This window comes from Gymnogyps californianus, chromosome 3, assembly GCF_018139145.2.
Source record: "Gymnogyps californianus isolate 813 chromosome 3, ASM1813914v2, whole genome shotgun sequence".
Taxonomy (NCBI): domain Eukaryota; kingdom Metazoa; phylum Chordata; class Aves; order Accipitriformes; family Cathartidae; genus Gymnogyps; species Gymnogyps californianus.
This window is the reverse complement of record NC_059473.1, coordinates 94,993,446-95,011,559: the sequence shown is the minus strand read 5'-3', so window position 1 is coordinate 95,011,559 and position 18,114 is coordinate 94,993,446. Positions and strand designations below refer to the sequence as shown.

At 39.0% G+C, this 18,114-nt stretch overlaps 1 protein-coding gene across 3 annotated transcripts in view; it reads left to right on the top strand.

Moving 5' to 3' along the window:
* SMAP1 (small ArfGAP 1) overlaps positions 1–18,114 on the top strand; it is a 105,102-nt gene that overhangs the window by 15,827 nt on the left and 71,161 nt on the right. For all 3 annotated transcript variants that reach the window (XM_050894100.1, XM_050894099.1, XM_050894097.1), the window contains exons 2-4: positions 11,966–12,099; positions 12,808–12,893; positions 16,848–16,923. In XM_050894100.1, the coding sequence (XP_050750057.1) occupies positions 12,811–12,893; positions 16,848–16,923 (159 nt within the window). In that variant the 5' untranslated portion in view covers positions 11,966–12,099; positions 12,808–12,810. The remainder of the gene's footprint in view (positions 1–11,965; positions 12,100–12,807; positions 12,894–16,847; positions 16,924–18,114) is intronic.

The window sequence follows — 18,114 nt, the reverse complement described above, 5'->3', positions numbered from 1 at the left end:
TGCTGAGCACAACATTGTATGGTATGTGATGTCCCTTTGGTCAGTTGGGGTCAGCTGTCCTAGCTGTGTCCTCTCCTAGCCTCTTACCCACCCCCAGCCTACTTGCTGATGGGGCAGTCAGAAGCAGAAAAGGCCTTGATGCTGTGCAAGCACTGCTCAGCAATAGCTAAAACATTGGTGTGCTATCAACACTGTTTTGGTCACAGATCCAAAACACAGCACCATATGGGCTGCTAGGAAGAAAATAAACTGTATTCCAGCACAAACCAGTATAGCAGAGAAGATTGGTACAAGAAACTAACTGGCCAGTCTTTACAGATGGTTTCAGTGTATTTCTACAGTCCAGAGCCTGAAATTTGGCACTCTGCTTCTTGTCTACGGACTTGGATCTCTGGTTTCTCTCTCCATCTTTTTCAAACATAGGTTCATGTGGGAGAGGTCATGGAAGTGCATTTACCTGCCTTGTAATACAGAATGTACGAGGGAGAGCATCTCCAGAGTCACTGAGGGCTGCACAGAGGTTGTATAGTTTGGGGAGTGTTTACTTAAGAGTCTCTTGAGTTGTATTTGAGTAAAAATGGTAAAGGGAAGCTGATTAATGCAATTACTAGGTAATTTCTCTCTGGTAGAGAAAGGTAACCTTTCATTCCTGTTTATGGCAAACAGGCTACATTATAAACCCATCTTGCAAACAAATCTTATTTCTGATGTTTTTGTCATCATTAAAGGAAGAACTTCAATTGCTGGCTGAAGATTTTTTTGCAGCAGATGTTTATATAAGCTTTATCCTGTGCCTGGCTGTGCAGGGGGGCTCTTGCTACATCCCAACAGAATAGCGGAGATGTACACGTTTTTTCTTATCAGTGATGCTTTTACTTGATGCTTAGCTATCAACTTAAGAAAATGTTTTGTAAGAGCTCACTGTTCCCCCATTTTCTTTTTATTTTTGCATATAAAAGGAATATAAATTGTACACTTAAAACAGTAAGCATTTTAGCAGTTCCTTGCTGACAAGGGAAAAATTGCAGTCAAGAGCAGCTCCAGAAGCTTCCTACTAATACTGTAACATGCTACGTAACCTTGTCTTTTTTAGAAAGTACCAAATGCTGCTAACAGGCAATGATGCTATTGAAGCAAATGGATCAGTGAGCTGAAGGAATAATTGGAACTGGTTGATACGTATTTTTCTCTCTCTTCTAGAGGTGGGACAGGTTGTGCAGGGGCAGAGTTTCATTCAGAATACGTCTACACAGCCTCTTTGGAGTTATGAATAGGACTGGGCTTAATGGATTTGTTGATGACTTTCATGAAAAACACTTATCCAGATAGAGAAGACAAACTTGGAGGAATTCTGACCCTGAAACTCTATACCACTTAGCATACGTGGCATAGAGCACATACCACTGGCTAAAAATAGCCAAGTGATGCTTCTAAGGCTTGTCTTCCCGCTGTTCTTGCAGTACACCTTGAACCACACACATCTCAGCTGTTATCAAGCTGGGCTCTGGAACAGTGTGTTTAGTTGCTTGAATTGTCTGCCTTTGGTGTAACTTTATGCTGTTGGGTTTGATTTTATTTAAAACTACTAAAACGGCCCCTCTTGTGTGAACTGCCTTCTCATTTTTTTCTTTTAATGTGGCAAATTGTTAAGTTCTCAAATTCTGGCCTTGACTATAAAAACACAGACTTACTAAGCCCACTATAAGAGACTTCTAAAGACTGGAGATACGTTTAAGCTACGGCCTTTTGTTGCCTTTGTTTGTATGAAACAGTATGTTGCTGCATACTTAGACTTTTACATCTGAAAAGCACGTAAAGACTGCACTTGCATGGTTTTCCTAGTCTTTGGGTATGGAGGTAAAGCAAGGAAACCTCTTGTACTGTAGAGGAAAAGAAATCAAGCTTAATGTGGGTGAGTAGATGTGACACAAGAATGTGCTTCAGGCTGTTTGTTCTGCTTAATCAGAAACTAATTCAGTGGATCAAGTGATGGGTAGATAGTCCCCTATCGGTAGTCTCAAAAGACTAAAGGTTCAACGACCTTGAAGAACATTTTATTTGAGAGTAAAGATTCTTGTACTGTGGTTCTTGCACAGTTTCCTTTGCTTCAAGACCTTTATGCAAGATCTGCAAGATCTTTTATTCTTTCTAAGGTTTGTTCTTTAATTCACAAAGTCTGATTCAGTGGACATGATTAACATTGCAATGAAAACTTTTGTGTTGCAGGGGGGCGTCTGTGTGTTTTCTTGTTGGATTCCCCCCCCCCCCCCCCCCCCCCCCCCCCCCCGAGAGTCTGTGAATCAAAAATGGTTGGAGATGGTGGATATGATTCTACCTTTTTGGGGGAGAACTAAGCAGCCTCCAATGAAGTTAGGAAGAGATGGTCTTTGAAGCGGCAAGATTAGACTGAAAATGGATGATAGTAATCATACTGCTTTTGAGCTTTTTAGTATCACCTTGACTTAATCCCTGTCTCTAGTGTATTATGTTTCAAGGAGAGGAACTCAGAAGAGTCACTATAGTTCTGCCTTGTTCTTTTGTTCTTCCCTGGGTAGCCACTGGAGGAGGGACTGTTCTGTGTTACTTAGCTCTTCTTGTGTTGAATTACACAAAATACAACTGCTGCTTACTTGTTTTCCTTCTTTTCTCTGTATCTGATATATGAGAGTGCTTGTCTTCTGTTCATGATCTTTATCTGTATCTCAGCTTGGAGAAATTACAGATGTTTCTGGAAAATATTCATTGATAACCTGGTTGAAATCTTGAGTAGCAGAACACTTGTGCAGTATGAATTGCATGGGGGAGCACTGCATGGGCATGCTTGTACTGATGCAACTGTACTAAGGCTTTTTGGTAAGTCTTTGGCCGAAAAGTGATAGTTTTTAGGAACTGGCTAGCAACCATTCAGGATGAGTCAGAAGAGATGTGTAGATTTTCTTGCAGTTAATTCTCTATTCCACAAGATGGAGCCAGTTATTTGACAAATAAATTCTGTCACCCAGCAGCAGAATTTGGAGAAACAGAAGAGAATTAAAATAACTTCACTATGCTTTATGGCCAGAGGACAGGCAGGGTGCAGCTGAGTGAAAGGAAGAACTGTAGTCTGTCAGAAGTCTTTGAAGATGTTGGCCCAAGATAAGTTTGCTACAGACTATATTGAGATGCAAAGCAGGCAGTGCTGGTATATGTAACACTTGGCTTCCTTCCTTGTAGAATTGCTAATTGGTAACTGCAAGAATGTAGAGTGAAAACTAACTTTGTGCCTCTGCAATACAAATCTTATTTAAACTTAGTCTTGACAAGCTTTCTTCATCTAAAACTTTATCTCAAACTTATTGGTCTCTTGGCTAACTAGTTTTATGCACATAGTGTAAAGGGTTCAGAGTAGTTTGCTGAGATGTAAAACAGTCACCCTTTCCTTTGACAGCAAGTATAAAATTTAAAGGCTGTGTGCTTGCTGCTTTTACCATAATTCTGACCTCTGCTTGCTCTCTGTAAGTTGAGATGTTTAGTAAGAGTGGGCAGCACCTGTGTTGCAGCAAAAGAAGTGTTTCAGTATTAACCTGCAGTTACAGTAAGCTGAACAGATAGTGGACTGATGGAGGGAAGGAAACTGAAATATTGTGGTAAGGGAGGCAACCATTATCAGTCTCCTACTTTGTAGTCATATCTGCAATAATCTTACACTTACTCCTTTGTGGATATCTCCCAATTCTGTCATATCCCAGTACTTTGTTTCCTTTTGCCTCTTTTTAGTTTGTTCTGGTCTCCACTGCTTTTTTTTTTTTTTTAAGAAAAACTTGTTTGTGTGTGTCCTGGTTTCAGCTAGGATAGAGTTAATTTTCTTCCCAGTAGCTGGTATAGTGCAGTGTTTTGGATTTAGTAGGAAAATAATGTTGATAACACACTGATGTTTTCAGTTGTTGCTAAGTAGTGTTTATACTAAGTCAAGGATTTTTCAGCTTCTCATGCCCAGCCAGCAAGAAGGCTGGAGGGGCACAAGAAGTTGGGAGGGGACACAGCCAGGACAGCTGACCCAAACTGGCCAAAGAACTATTCCATGCCAAATGCGGCGGGTTGACCCTGGCTAGATGCCAGGTGCCCACCAAAGCTGCTCTATCACCCCCCCTCGTCAACTGGGCTGGGGGAGAGAAAATAAAACGAAAGGCTCCTGGGTCGAGATAAGGACAGGGAGATCACTCACCAGTTACCGTCACGGGCAAAACAGACTCGACTTGGGGAGAAATTAGTTTAATTTATTACTAGTCAAAAATGGAGCAGGATAATGAGAAATAAAACCAAATCTTAAAACACCTTCCCCCCACCCCTCCCTTCTTCCCAGGCTTAACTTTACTCCTTATTTTCTCTACCTCCTCCCCTCCGAGCGGCGCAAGGGGATGGGGAATGGGGGTTTGGGTCAGTTCATCACACGTTGTTTCTGCCGCTCCTTCCTCCTCAGGGGGAGGACTCCTCACACTCTTCCCCTGCTCCAGCATGGGGTCCCTCCCATGGGAGACAGTCCTTCACGAACTCCTCCAATGTGAGTCCTTCCCATGGGCTACAGTTCTTCACAAACTGCTCCAGCATGGGTCCCATCCATGGGGTGCAGTCCTTCAGGAACAGACTGCTCCAGCGTGGGTCCCCCGTGGGGTCACAAGTCCTGCCAGCAAACCTGCTCCAGTGTGGGCTCCTCTCTCCACGGGGCCACGGGTCTGCAGGTCCTGCCAGGAGCCTGCTCCAGCATGGGCTTCCCACGGGGTCACAGCGTCCTTCGGGCATCCACCTGCTCTGGATGTGGGGTCCTCCATGGGCTGCAGGTGGATATCTGCTCCACCGTGGACCTCCATGGGCTGCAGGGGGACAGCCTGCCTCACCATGGTCTTCACCACGGGCTGCAGGGGAATCTCTGCTCCGGCGCCTGGAGCACCTCCTCCCCCTCCTTCTTCACTGACCTTGGTGTCTGCGGAGTTGTTCCTCTCACATCTTCTCACTCCGCTCTCTCTCTGGCTGCAACTGCAACTCCCCTGTAACTTCTTTTGCCTTTCTTAAATATGTTATCCCAGAGGTGCTACCACTGTTGCTGATGGGCTCGGCCTTGGGCAGCGGCGGGTCCGCCTTGGAACCCACTGGCATTAACTTTATCGGACATAGGGGAAGCTTCTAGCAGCTTCTCACAGAAGCCACCCCTGTAGCGCCGCCCCCCCCGCCCTGCTACCAAAACCTTGCCACACAAACCCAATACACCATATGACATCATGCCCAGTATATAAACTGGGGGAGTTGGCTGGGAGGGGCGGATTGCTGCTCAGGAACTAACTGGGCATCGGTCGGCGAGTGGTGAGCAATTGCATTGTGCATCACTTGTTTTGTATAGTCTAATTCTTTTAGTATTATTATTGTCATATTATTATAATTATTTTTCATTCCTTTCTGTCCTATTAAACTGTCTTTATCTCAACCCACAAGCTTTTTTTTTTCTAATTCTCTCCCCCATCCCACTGGGTGGGGGAGAGTGAGCGAGCGGCTGTGTGGTGCTTAGTTGCCAGCTGGGGTTAAACCACAACAGTGTGACAGGTACTCCTACTCCTGCCTAGTCTTGTCTGGTAGTGTATAACCTTTCTCACCAATTTCTTACTGCAGATAGAAGCTGAGTAGAGGATGGAGTGTTGACTGAGATGTTTAAAGCAGTTAAAGTATTTTTATACAAACGAATCAAACAGAGAGCTAAAGCAATGTTTCACACTGTATTGACTGCTTGGATTCATATACAGTTAGTATATGAAGCTTCCATGTTTTTTGTAATGCAGATAAAAGTACTTTTTCCTCAGCATTTTAAATGAGCAGTATCATGTAAGCCTCGTTTTGTATGAGATACACTAGTATGCATCCGCTGATGCAAAATAAAACTTGAGCAGTTCAGAATAAAACTTAAACTTTGGACTTCTAAAAACTGACATGCTTTGTCTTGTGTTTCCTTTGGAAATGCACTATACTAGCTTCAGCATTACCATTCCTTTCATTATTCTTGCCCAAAGATCTATATCAGCTGTACCCACAAAAAGTTGGTTTTATCAGCTGTAATTACATTAGCAGGGTGTGTCAGCAATGCTGTGAATGTATTGCAGCTTCTTCAATCAGCTTTCTAATATAATGGAGTAGAACATATGGCCCAAAATGAATGAGTTCTGGGGATGGGGAAGAAAGGGATATAAAGGAGTATATGCACACACATTAAGCATATGCAAGGTACTAGTCCAGTTTAAATAATATGGAGGAGAAATATCTCATCAAAAATTATATCCTGAAGAGGGGAAAGTGTTGGGGAAAAAGTGGGAAAATTTTTGAAATATGTTGGGACAAAAGCTTTCGCCTCACCGGAGAATATGTAAAAATGATGCCTTTTTCACAAAATTCATACTTTGAAGTGCATTTTAGAATAAAAGAATGTCATGTGAAGATGGATAACTTTTTCAGCAATTTAAAAATCGGCTGGAAATCTACTTATGTGAAGACTTGTGTCTAAAATTATGTACATTACTTTCAAGCTTTTTATTGCTTCAGTTTTAAACAGCTGAGGTCAGTTTTTGAAATGTTCTCAGTTTTTTATATTTCTGCAAGTAGGGAGAATGTTTATTCTGTACAATAACTGTGCTGGCATGAAAGTCTACTGTAACTGGAAAAAACTCTCTTCAGGTTGTTTCTTAAATTCACAAGTTATCTAGCAATTCTAAAAACTTAGACATACCAGGAAATGTTGTGTCTTGTGGCTGCATATTTCTTTCATTCTTAGAGTCTGGATGGTCTTTAATAAAGGACTCCTTAAAGGTCTTTAATAAATGAGTCCTTAAATACTCTAAATACGTCACAATTAGTGCTGTTTCTGCTCATCTAATTGAATTCTAATTTCCACTCAAAACTTGGTATACAATTCCTGAACGCAAACTAATGTAGTAGTGAGTGTGGTGGTTTGACCCTGGCGAGCAGCCGAACACCCACCCTACCTCTCGTATGCTCTCCTCTTCTGTGGAATGGGGAGAAAATAGAAGGAAGGTGGAAAGACTTGTGGCTCAACATCATAACAGTTTAATAAGGAAAGCAAAAGCTGCGCACGCGAGTGAAGCGAAAAGAGAAAGTCATTCACTGCTTCCCATCAGCAGGCAGATGTCCAGCTGCGTCCTGGAAAGCAGGGTCTCAGCATGTGTAATGGTTGTCTGGGAAGGCAGAAGCCATAACCACAAATGTCCCCCCTTCCTCCTCCTTCTCGCTGCCAGCTTTTGTTGCTGAGCTCGATGTCATAAGGTTTGGGATGTCCCTTTGGTCAGTTAGAGTCTGCTGTCCCTGACTGTGTCCCCTCCCAGCCTCTTGCCCACCCCCTACCTAGTGGGTGGGGGTGGGAAAGAAAGCCTTGGCTCTGTGCAAGTGCTGTCCAGCTGTAGCCAAAGCATTAGTGTTATCAGCACTGTTTTAATCATAAATCGAAAGCACAGCTCCATACGGGCTGATATGAAGAAAGTTAGCTCCATCCCAGCCAGGCCCAGTACAGCAGGAAATGTCATTTGGTATTCTCCATTTAACATGTAATAGCCAAGACTCCAAAATAATTTGTGTGAAGCCATATGACAGCTCAAATCCATCTTTCTGTTTAGCTCTTACAAGAAGTTTGCACTTGTACTGTGTTTAAATTTCAAATCAAAACTTAATCACTGCTTTTTATGAAGGTAACTGAATTACAGTTGCCAGTAAGACTAAATATGCACAATAAACCTTGTGGGTTTTTATTCCGGATTAGTTATTTTAAGGGTTACTCCAATTGTTAATGTCAGATCATCCTAAGGAAGGTTATCAGGTGTTCACAAGAGTGACCTAACGCATTCAAAATCTTGTCTTGATAATTTCTCTGGAAAATAGCACACACCTTCACAGCTGACCTTACCTAACTACTTATTAAGAACAGAAAAGGAAATTTAAGTCTAATCAGTAGACAAATATAGAAAAAAAAGAATAGATTGAAGGAAAAAAAAAATTAGATTCTCATCTTGGAAGCAGCAATCTGTCTTTGGGTTGCTGAAGTTTTTTCCTTGGTTCATCCAGGCGGTGTTTCAGGAACTTCATGGTATCCTGGTATATAGTCTAGTATAAACATTGGTCATTTTCAGGACAGCACAAGTCCTATGGCTTTTTTCCTTAAATTAACTTTAGCAAAGGATGAAAGAGGCTGAAAATATTTTTAAGCAGTTATTTGTATCTTAAATGACTGCAGAAATTACTTGAAGTGTATTTTTATGTCAGAGTGGTGCAGCAAGCTGCTGAAGTGCAGCTCGGCTCTTCTAGTAAAAAGCTTGTATTCAAATGGCTTTCAAAAGAATAAAATTACGATTGTATTGAAACTTATGTCAAACAGTATTTCGTGTTAATATTGGCTGATTGGAGTTGTACTGTATAATGCAGTTCTTGATAGGTAAGATAGCATTACTGCTGACATATAAAGGTGTTTTAAATAGCATAAAATAGCAGTCATCAAGATTCTTAACGTCCAGTCTTCATTTCTGAAGCCAAATGTCTGTCGTCTTAATTGGCTAGCAAAATACATACGGCAGATAAACTAGGTTACTTTCGTAAATTTTGCTGAAGAAAAACAAATGTATTTTTAAGGACCCAACGAGAAGAAATCTGTGAATATTTCTATTAAGTGCAAAATATTTCCTGTGTAAACAAATAAGGATCCTGACTTCATACAGGATTGAGATAACTGTAAATTGTTTATTGAATCAGTCCAAATTACTGTTGAACATTTCTCCCACAGGAGGGTTTACAGACTAAGCTTTAAACAGTCACCTAACAGTTGACTGTTTGGTGAAGTCAAGCACAGCTGATTTGATGCCCACACAGAAAACATTATTTTGTAACTTCTTTTGCCTACTGCTTAACTGTGGCTGTAATTGATTTGTATTAATTAAAACTTTTTTCATTTGAAGTGTTTAATATTGCATATTGTCATTAGTCTGAAATAAATTCAGAGATTACACGTGAACATTTTTGTCTGGCCTCAGGTTTGTCTGTTATTCCACTGCTTAATTTGTTACTTTATTGCTTAAATATATTTGATTTCCCTAAGTTATTTCAGAAATAAGTACAGAATAATGAAATCTGAGCTTCTGGGAAAATACAGAACTGTTCTTTTCCGGGAGAAAACCAGCGAATTCACAAGTTGTGTTATGATCTTTCTTTTTGTTAACAAAATTTTAAGTTAAAATATTAAACTACAAAGCTAATGATCTCCCTCTCCATTTATTAAGATACACTTCAGTCATGTCAAGCCCTCATTCTGGTCTTGTCTCATTAATGTAGAACTTGCCTATCTGGGATATCATAGCTGAGGAAGAACCTGAAGAATAGGAAACTCGTGATGTGTAGCTGTACAAACTCTGGTGTAGTAAGAAGTTTATAGTGGCTGTGTAAACACCCTATAGGATAAAAATACGGACAGCATATAGATACTACAGGTAAACATCTCCTGTCTCTTTAGTAACCTGATCAAAACTGGCTTCCCTCTTTAGAAGGCACATCCCTGGGTTATAGCTTGGGGGAAAACTGGAGAAGCTGTTGGGCACACAGGACCTTGCTTTACCTTTTTGTTTCTAAACCATCATGGCTACATTAAGCAATTGCATAAGCTGAGGTACTTTATCTACAGTGAGTGGCTAAGGAGGTTTTTTGATTAAGTTTCTTCTGGTGTACTACTTTAGCTGAAACTTGATTAATATGTTGAGGCAAATGGCCTGCAAAACTCTATCCTGGAGCACTAAAACTTGAAGTAGTATAAACTGTTAAGTGGGATTTTCTATAGATCTACACAGACTGTAAGGACAGGGTGAGTATTTTGTGTCTGTAGTGTTTTATAGGGGAAAATAAAAAGGCAGGTCAACAGGTTGCTCGTTGTTGAACTATTTAAGACACACATTGCAAACAGCTTGACTGTTCATTCTTACCTGACAAGTAGTAGTTTTAACGTAGAAGTGCCATGTGGGAAATGAAGTGTTGGTTTCAATGAGTAACTGTTGACCCCTGAAATCTAATTTTATGATGGTAGCACTTCGAAAACTGCCAGTCATCGTAATCATTTTGGTCTTAAAGGTCAAGCAATGGATATCAGGTGGTCTGACTTTTTGAGATCCTGTTCAAGACAAATTAAAAGCAATGTGGCTACCCAAAATATAGCCATAGTATTTCCACTAGTAAGAGGAAGGCTTCTTGCAACAAATCCAGGGAGCTGTGAATGTGTCTTGGGATTTTCAAATACCAATTCAAAAGAATGGAGTGTAACTAAAAGGATTTCTCCTGCTTCCTTGTTTTGGCTATTGCTGAACAGTGCTTGCACACCATCAAGGCTTTTCTTTTTTCTCTTCTGCCCCCCGCAGATGAGTAGGCTAGGAGTGGGCAAGAAATTGGGAGGAGACACAGCTGGGACAGCTGCTGACTCTAATTGACCATTCCATGCGATATGATGATGTGCTCAGCAATAAATGCTCAAGAAGAGGAGAAGGAAGAAAGGACATTCTTGGTTATGGTGTTGTCTTCCAAAGCAAGTGTTGTGTGTGCTGAGGCCTGGCTTTCTAGGAAGTGGCTGGACACCTGCCTGCCGATGGGAAGTAGTGAAGAAATCCCTTTTTTTTTCTTATTTTTTTCTTTGCTTGTGTGCAGTTGTTGCTTCACTTATTAAAACTGTTGTTATCTCAGTCTCCAAGTTTTCTCACCTTCCTTCTCTTTTTCTCCCTGTCCTGCAGGAGAGGAGAGTGAGCAAGCAGCTCTGTGGGTGTTTGGCTAGGGTCAACCCAACACAGTCCTAAGCTAAAGATCAGGAGAGGGAGGCATAAAATTCTTTTCTAGGCCCCAGGAAAGCGTTCGTACAATATATTAATATTGAAATGCAAACTGCTGCAGTTGCGTGAGTGGTCTCGATGTGCATCTGTCATACAAAGATGGAAAATAATTGCTCAAAACATTTTCCAGCTCTTCAGTGTGCCTTCTTGCTTTTGATGGTTAATTATTTAATCTCTGAACTCCTTAGAGCTCAGAACTAGATGGACTTTAAAGCAGTGTCTTTAACAGTGGTGGTGTACAGAGCTGGAATAAAACGATATAAATGTGTTTAATTTGAGACTGTATAGTAACTTCAAGTCAAACATCCCAAGTGTCACTGTGGGAGTTCAGGCCAGCATAGGTCTGTCTCAACATGCCACCACAGCTGAGAAACAATGGTAAAGTTCATAAATCGACCTGATTATGTGAGAAAATTCATTGGGCTGTGAATGGCAACTCGTACTGTAGTTTAGGAATCAAGGGTACTGAACGTATTCAGTTTTCCACCATTCTTAGTCATGGATATTTCCATCAGTTGGTTTTGCAAATCTCTGTATAATCATTCCCTAAGAGCTTGCATGCTACTGTTGTAAAGTCGGTGCTGTATGAGGTATTAAAGGATTTGTTGCATTAATATAAGATTGCCCTGCATTTAATTTCAAATTAAGTACAGATGCATGTCTTAGGAAGCTTTTAATTGGAGGAAAAAGGGCAACTTCTACAGATTTCTGCTGATGCTTGCATCTGATGCATAGCTGTAACGATTATTCAAGATGTAAGCAAAATTGTTGTTACTAGTAAGCCAACTTTCTAAAGTTTGTTTGGGTTTTTGGGGGCAGAGGGGGAGGGCAGTGGACACAACATATGAATTCCTAGCTTAATCTGGCTAACTCAAATGTTATGTGGCATCACTTAGAAGTAGAAAGCTGTAAATAAAATTGCTAACAATGGAGATTGTTGGAAGTAATCGATATCCTAGAGAAACAGCTGTGAACCTTTATTCAGACTTGTTTATTCCTGTTGTCAGTATAAAATTATGCCAAAGAAACTCTTAACAGTATATGGAATTTTGAAAATAAATAATCTATTTCCCCATTCCCCTTAGGTCCAAGGTGGGCCTCTTGGAACACCGGTGTGTTTATTTGCATCAGATGTGCTGGAATACATCGAAATCTTGGGGTCCATATATCAAGGGTCAAGTCTGTCAACTTGGACCAATGGACACCAGAGCAAATACAGGTAAAATATCCTAAAATATATTTTCAATTTGGAGGGAATGCCAGGAGTCCTTTTGAAAGGATTTGAGTTTATCATGATGCCCCAACTTCAATGTTTTACAATCAAAGTAGTTCTTAATATGTTGTATTTCTACTGTAATGAATTTAAGTTCGGCAAACTCACTTCAGAAATTGGTTTAGCTATCTTTTCTGTATCGTTTTAGATGTATTGTACTTCGCCACAGGGACTCTGAAAGCTGATGCTTTGTTGTATCTGTAGAAAATGTGTTGTAAGCCTTTTCCTTTTCAGTAGGGGACAATAAAGTAGCATTCACACATCTGTCTGATTCTTGATTACATTCTTTTGGTGTACCAAGTACTGACTTTTCCAGGTATGCTCCAGTCTGAAGCCTCTTTCTGCTGCCAGACAAATTTTCTTACTCCTGTTCATCCTGGTCTAAAGAGCCATCCTGAGAGATGAAAGCTTGTCTTTCACTGGATGGCTTAGTTTACACTGTAAACAGCATCTATGTTGTTAGCTTTTGTCCAGCAAGTCTTGGCAGACAGCCCTCCTGTGCCATGGGAGCATCTCCCAAGACATATGGCAGCAGAGAGGTCTCCAAGTTAAAAACTTGCAGTGTCATTTGAGCACACCAACAGCATTCTGACTGTTTCAGGATTTAAAGTATTGATGGACATGAACTAACTGTTTTCTACCACTTTTCATTAGTGCATGCAGGAAATGGGAAATACTAAAGCAAGACTACTCTATGAAGCTAATCTACCAGAGAACTTCCGAAGACCTCAAACAGATCAGTATCCTTTTTATCTTTCACATTGAAATGACTTTTAATGCAATTTAGATGTTAGGACTGTTTCAAGGAACTGCTACATTTGACAACTCACCTTATTTATTTCATTGATATTGTTGTATAAGAAATGACAGTGGAAGTTGGGAATGGTTCAGAAAAGGTTTAAATTACTTCAGTTATAGCAAATCTATTTTGTAATGAGATTTGGCAAGACCCATTTATTTCTGCTTTCATAAGAGGTGACTTCATAAATTGCCTGTATGTAGGAAGTTAGAGTGATACTAGAGAGCTCTTGAATATTCTGTCTTTATCTTGAGTAACTGCCAGCTGAAGTTAGAAGCATCTGAACAGGAAATAATGAGCTGAATGGTAAAGTAAAATAAGCCATTGGATCTTACTCAAGTGAAGTATGGATTTCTTCCTCTAGATTAAGTATTCTGTAATTTTTTGGAGATGAAGTGTATACATTCTATGAAGTGTGTGAGCACAGACAACTAGCATGGGAATATCTAAAAAACCCAAACCTCCCTGACAGCCACCACTTGTGTTGGTGTGTGGTTATCACCATGTACCTGGAAGGGGAGGGTTGGAAGAAAAATTGTCTACCGCCAATAAATAGCTTTCCTCAAAAAATACGTTTTTCAAACATACTGAATCATTAGGTTAACGTATAGTGGCATTAATTTAGATTTGTATTAGCTCCTGATTTAGTGAAGTTACTCCACCGGTAGGATTTGCTTCACCTCATCTTACTGGAACTCTTTAACTGTAATAAGATCGTAAACACCTACTGTTAAGTGAGCTGAATCTTTCCCCAGCTCTCTTAGCCTGATGATGATACAGGCTATGGAGGCTGATAAATGGACTTAATTGTAACTGGATCTGGATTTTCTCCTATATCCAAAAGTGATTTTGGGTCTTCTGTTTAGTAGATGCTATGCTTGATATGTTATGCGCAGAAGATTTTTTTTTTGGAAGGGTTAGACTCCTCGTTATAAAATGCACTTGAGCAAAACAGATATGTTTTTTCATATTCCAGTAGCTTTTAAATTAAACATACATACGCATAAGAAAAAAGTAACTGGAACCAGATAGCACTGTAGTATTCCAGCCGTAATATTCTAGAACTTTATTTCAGCCACAAGACTGAAATATTTTGACTAAAACTTACTCAAAAGTGGATCTTGAAGGTGTATATTTTGTTCTTACTGCAGCTAACTTGAATTCACTGGTGCTATTGCAGGAGAAGCAATAATGCTTTACTCTAAGCTTTTCTTGTCAGATCAGACCAAAAGTCTCACTTTTAGACTTTCAAAATAATTCTTTTGTTGACACTGTATACCTTGGAATAATTACATAGCCATTTGAACAGTTGTCAGTTTCTAAGTGGTGGACATGGTCATCTGAATTTATTTCATTGTGTGTGTTTTCTTTATTAAAAATACAGTGCCAGGAGAGAGAATGCCAACGTTTTATGGTTTATTTCTCAATTTCCCCATAACTTTGGCAGCTCCTTACCTACTTGGCATTCATGACAAGCTGTTGTGTTATGGGCTTTTTTTGCTTTTCCTCTTTGCCCTTTGTATCACTACAAAATCAGCATTGTGTCTCATCAGTATTCTGGTTATGAATATTCTCAATATTCTGAATATTCTTTTGGATGAACTATGAAAAGTCTTTGCATGTAATGATCACTTTTGTATATGTTCTTCTATATGAGTGTTTAACTTCCTGTAGCACTATAATATACTTACTTCTATTTTTTACGTAGTAGAATGGAGACACAGGAGAAAAGTGTATGTGGGATCTGCCCAAAATCTCCTGCTAAAGGTTCCCCATCACTTCTGCTTCTTAATCACAAGACTGACCTTTCTGGGCATTTTTTTATTCTTCCCTTGTACTTGGCAGGGATGCTCTGGCGTAGAAGCTAACTTTGAGGATCATCTTGATGTTTTTTTGTATGGCAGCTTTAGCTTCCTGTTTGAAAGTGTTTTTTTCCAAGAGTACAGTGAATCATTTTTTTGTCTCTTCGTTTTACTCACTTCTTAAAACAGTTTTGGCATCTGATGAGGTTGCTTTAAATTCCTTTGTTAACAAGAACACAGTAGGTTATTGATCTAAAGAAACTTAGACGTGGTCCAAAAATTCACACATATTGAAGTGGGGTAACTTGAATAAAGTGGATATTTTTGAAAATACACAAATTAATACCCCAGTGTAATAGGATCCTGAAAAATTAAACCCTATGAAATTTAAATACTTATCATTCTGTGTTAATTTTCAAATTAAAACTTTCTAATTGTCTGAAATATCAAGTGTGCATTCTGGGAAACTGCTAAAAATAGGGAAATATTTATGCAAAAGAAATAAAATATCTAACACCAAAATCTGAGCAACCAAAACTTAGAACACTTGACAAAATAAATGTGCCATCTGAAAATGTTAATTTTGGCAAATAACTTTATTTGAAGAAAGGATAGGTTGTTCTAACGTATTTTATAGCAATCAAGTTTTGAATCTTTTATGTTTACTTCTAAATTAGTCATAATTTAATACAGTTATCCAGTTCCAGCCCAAAAGCATGGAAAAAAATTAAATTCCCTTTCTCTATCTCCTCCCCCCACTGAGATTATATAATGCAGTAATTTGTACTGCAAGTTGAAAATAAACTTTCTGAGGGAATCCTGTTTAGTCTTAGCTAAATTTGAAAAGTAGTGGGAGTTGCATAGTACACAAGTTCCATTCATCTGTAGTTTGATAATGTACATTGATTTTTTTGGCAAAATGACAGTCCTTTGGTATGTATAAAGAATAATGCTGTATTAGTACTAAGATAGTTGTACGTTCAAAGTGCTCAAGATGCCCTATAGAATGTAGATATATTTGGAAAGAGGTACAAAAGAATGTTTTGTTTTTTGCAACTTTTATGAAGCAGTGTCTTCAGGTGACACTTGCATGCAATTTGAAACTAAATGTGATTGTTGATATAATTTGATGCACAGAATGAAGGAACTGAGTGCTCTGAGCTCAGTGTTAATCTTAAGAGAGTACGTGGAGCTTAGGTATCTTTCCATTGATTGAGGAAATATTGCTATGGAAATTTAAGATGCAATGAACCTGAGCTTCCACAGTTGCAATTTCGATTTTTGAATGGATAATCATATTGCCAAACAAATCAGTTAAAATTTATTCTACAGATACCAGAGAATCAGCTTTACTAAAGTTAAAGTATTCACACTGCTTTGGATGAGCTGCTTTATGAAGCTGAGAGAATAATTGAGGAAAACAACTAGTTGTCCTTTTTGTGTTTGAGCTAGTGAGTTGTCAGTTCTGGTCTTCTACATCAATATGCTTGCTGCTGTTTCCACCTTTTCTTCAATATCTTTTTATCACTAGTGTTTTAGTTTTCTTTCCCTTCCACAGAGATGTTTGTAATAGGAGACTCTCATGGAGGACTTACTGATCTCAGGGAACTGTTTATGATCAGCTTTTGATGCATGATATAATTTGTGCAGATCAGAGAACAGGTACATACATTTCACCTTTTATCTGAAGAGAAAGTATTTTTTCCCAAGTTATGATGGTAAACTATACTTTAATTATTTACTGTATATGAGTACCTTTGTTCAAGTATTTGCAGTACTACAGCCCTGTGGCTTATAAATACCAAGTGAAAATGTCCTAACTGTGGAACACTGAGTTACTTCTAGTATACCTTTCTCATATTGTTTCATTAAGAGATTAAACTGATTAATTCTCTGTAGTAAAAAGAAGCTCTTTTTGGACACTGCAATAGCAGTTGTTCTGTGTAGAGCAGTTTGTTCTGTTGTTTTAAAACTACAAAATGAGATGGAGCAAGAATCTGGTGCAATTCTTTAATTTGAATAACCCGTCAGCTTTTTAGGTTAATGTTGATATTTATCTGAATGCATATTTTCCTTAAACTAGCTACTTCCAGAGCTGTGGAATTTTTCATCAGGGATAAGTATGAAAAGAAGAAGTATTATGATAAAAATGCAGTTAATGCCTTCAATGTAAGTAAACAGTTTCACTAAGAATTCTGTCACTTTTCTTTTTTGAAAGCTACGTAAGAGAAATGTAGAAAACATTACATATGTTAAAATGTCTTTCACAGCTGAAAACTTTGATACAGAGCTAAATGCTTTCTTTTGTATCTCTTGAAAGCTATTCCTAGGTTCTGTAAGTTCAACATACATTGTCTATTACATATATAACAGCAAAATGTTATGATCCAACAAATAGCTTGCTTCCGACTCTTTATATTGTGGTTTTCTCTTTCAGTGATGGGTAGTTCTTCAACAGTATACTTTGAGTCCTTTCTGAGTATCTTTTTCCATGTTACAGGGGTAAGATAGTTACTGTTTCTGGTGACTGTCTTCCCTCATTCTCTGTAATACCTTGATGAGAAATCCTAGGGTGTTTTGGGCCCCTCTTCTGAGGGTCTTACTGCTCTGCTGAATTCCAGACTGTTGCTTGCAGCGAGGTGCACTGTAATAGCAAACATGGGCAGTATGGCAAACCAGCTGTTTAATCATGTAGCTGTGTGTTCACTACAGTAAGTTGGTGAGTGCTTTTCTGGCAAAGCAGTTTTGAGAATGTCAGCTTTTACTGAAGTTCACAGCCTTGTTTGGTTTTTTTGGATACGGCTACTTCTGAGGCATACAATCTAGTTTATATATTTTTATTTATTTAGGTGTATTTATGCTTAAACACACACTCCTCTATCTACATTATTTAAATATGGCCTAACACATAACTTACTACTCCATCTTACTAGGCAGTGAACTTTGACAGGGAAATGAGTGCAAGGGTGGGCGTAAAGAGTGGGAGTTTATGCTGCCTTTCCCATCTGAGAAAATGGATCTTTGAATGATAGTTTCATTTTAGAAGGAAAAAAAAAAATCAAACCTGGAAACTAGACAAGTGTATTCATTAAGCATTGCTGAAGTAGGGGCAAAATTGCTTCACTTAAGAGGTAAAATACAATTGTGGTTTGAATTACACTGTCAGCTACCCTTCTTTACTTTTATTCCAAAGTAGAGAATAGGAAGAATTGTTTAAAATTATACTTCTTTAAAAAGTTCAAAAGACTCCCGAGATCTTTCTAAACAGAGAACCTAGGTGTCTAATATAGTAGTCCATTGCTGCCTTAATATGTTTGAAGGAGTACTCAGATTTTACTTTATTGTATTGCAGACTAAAAT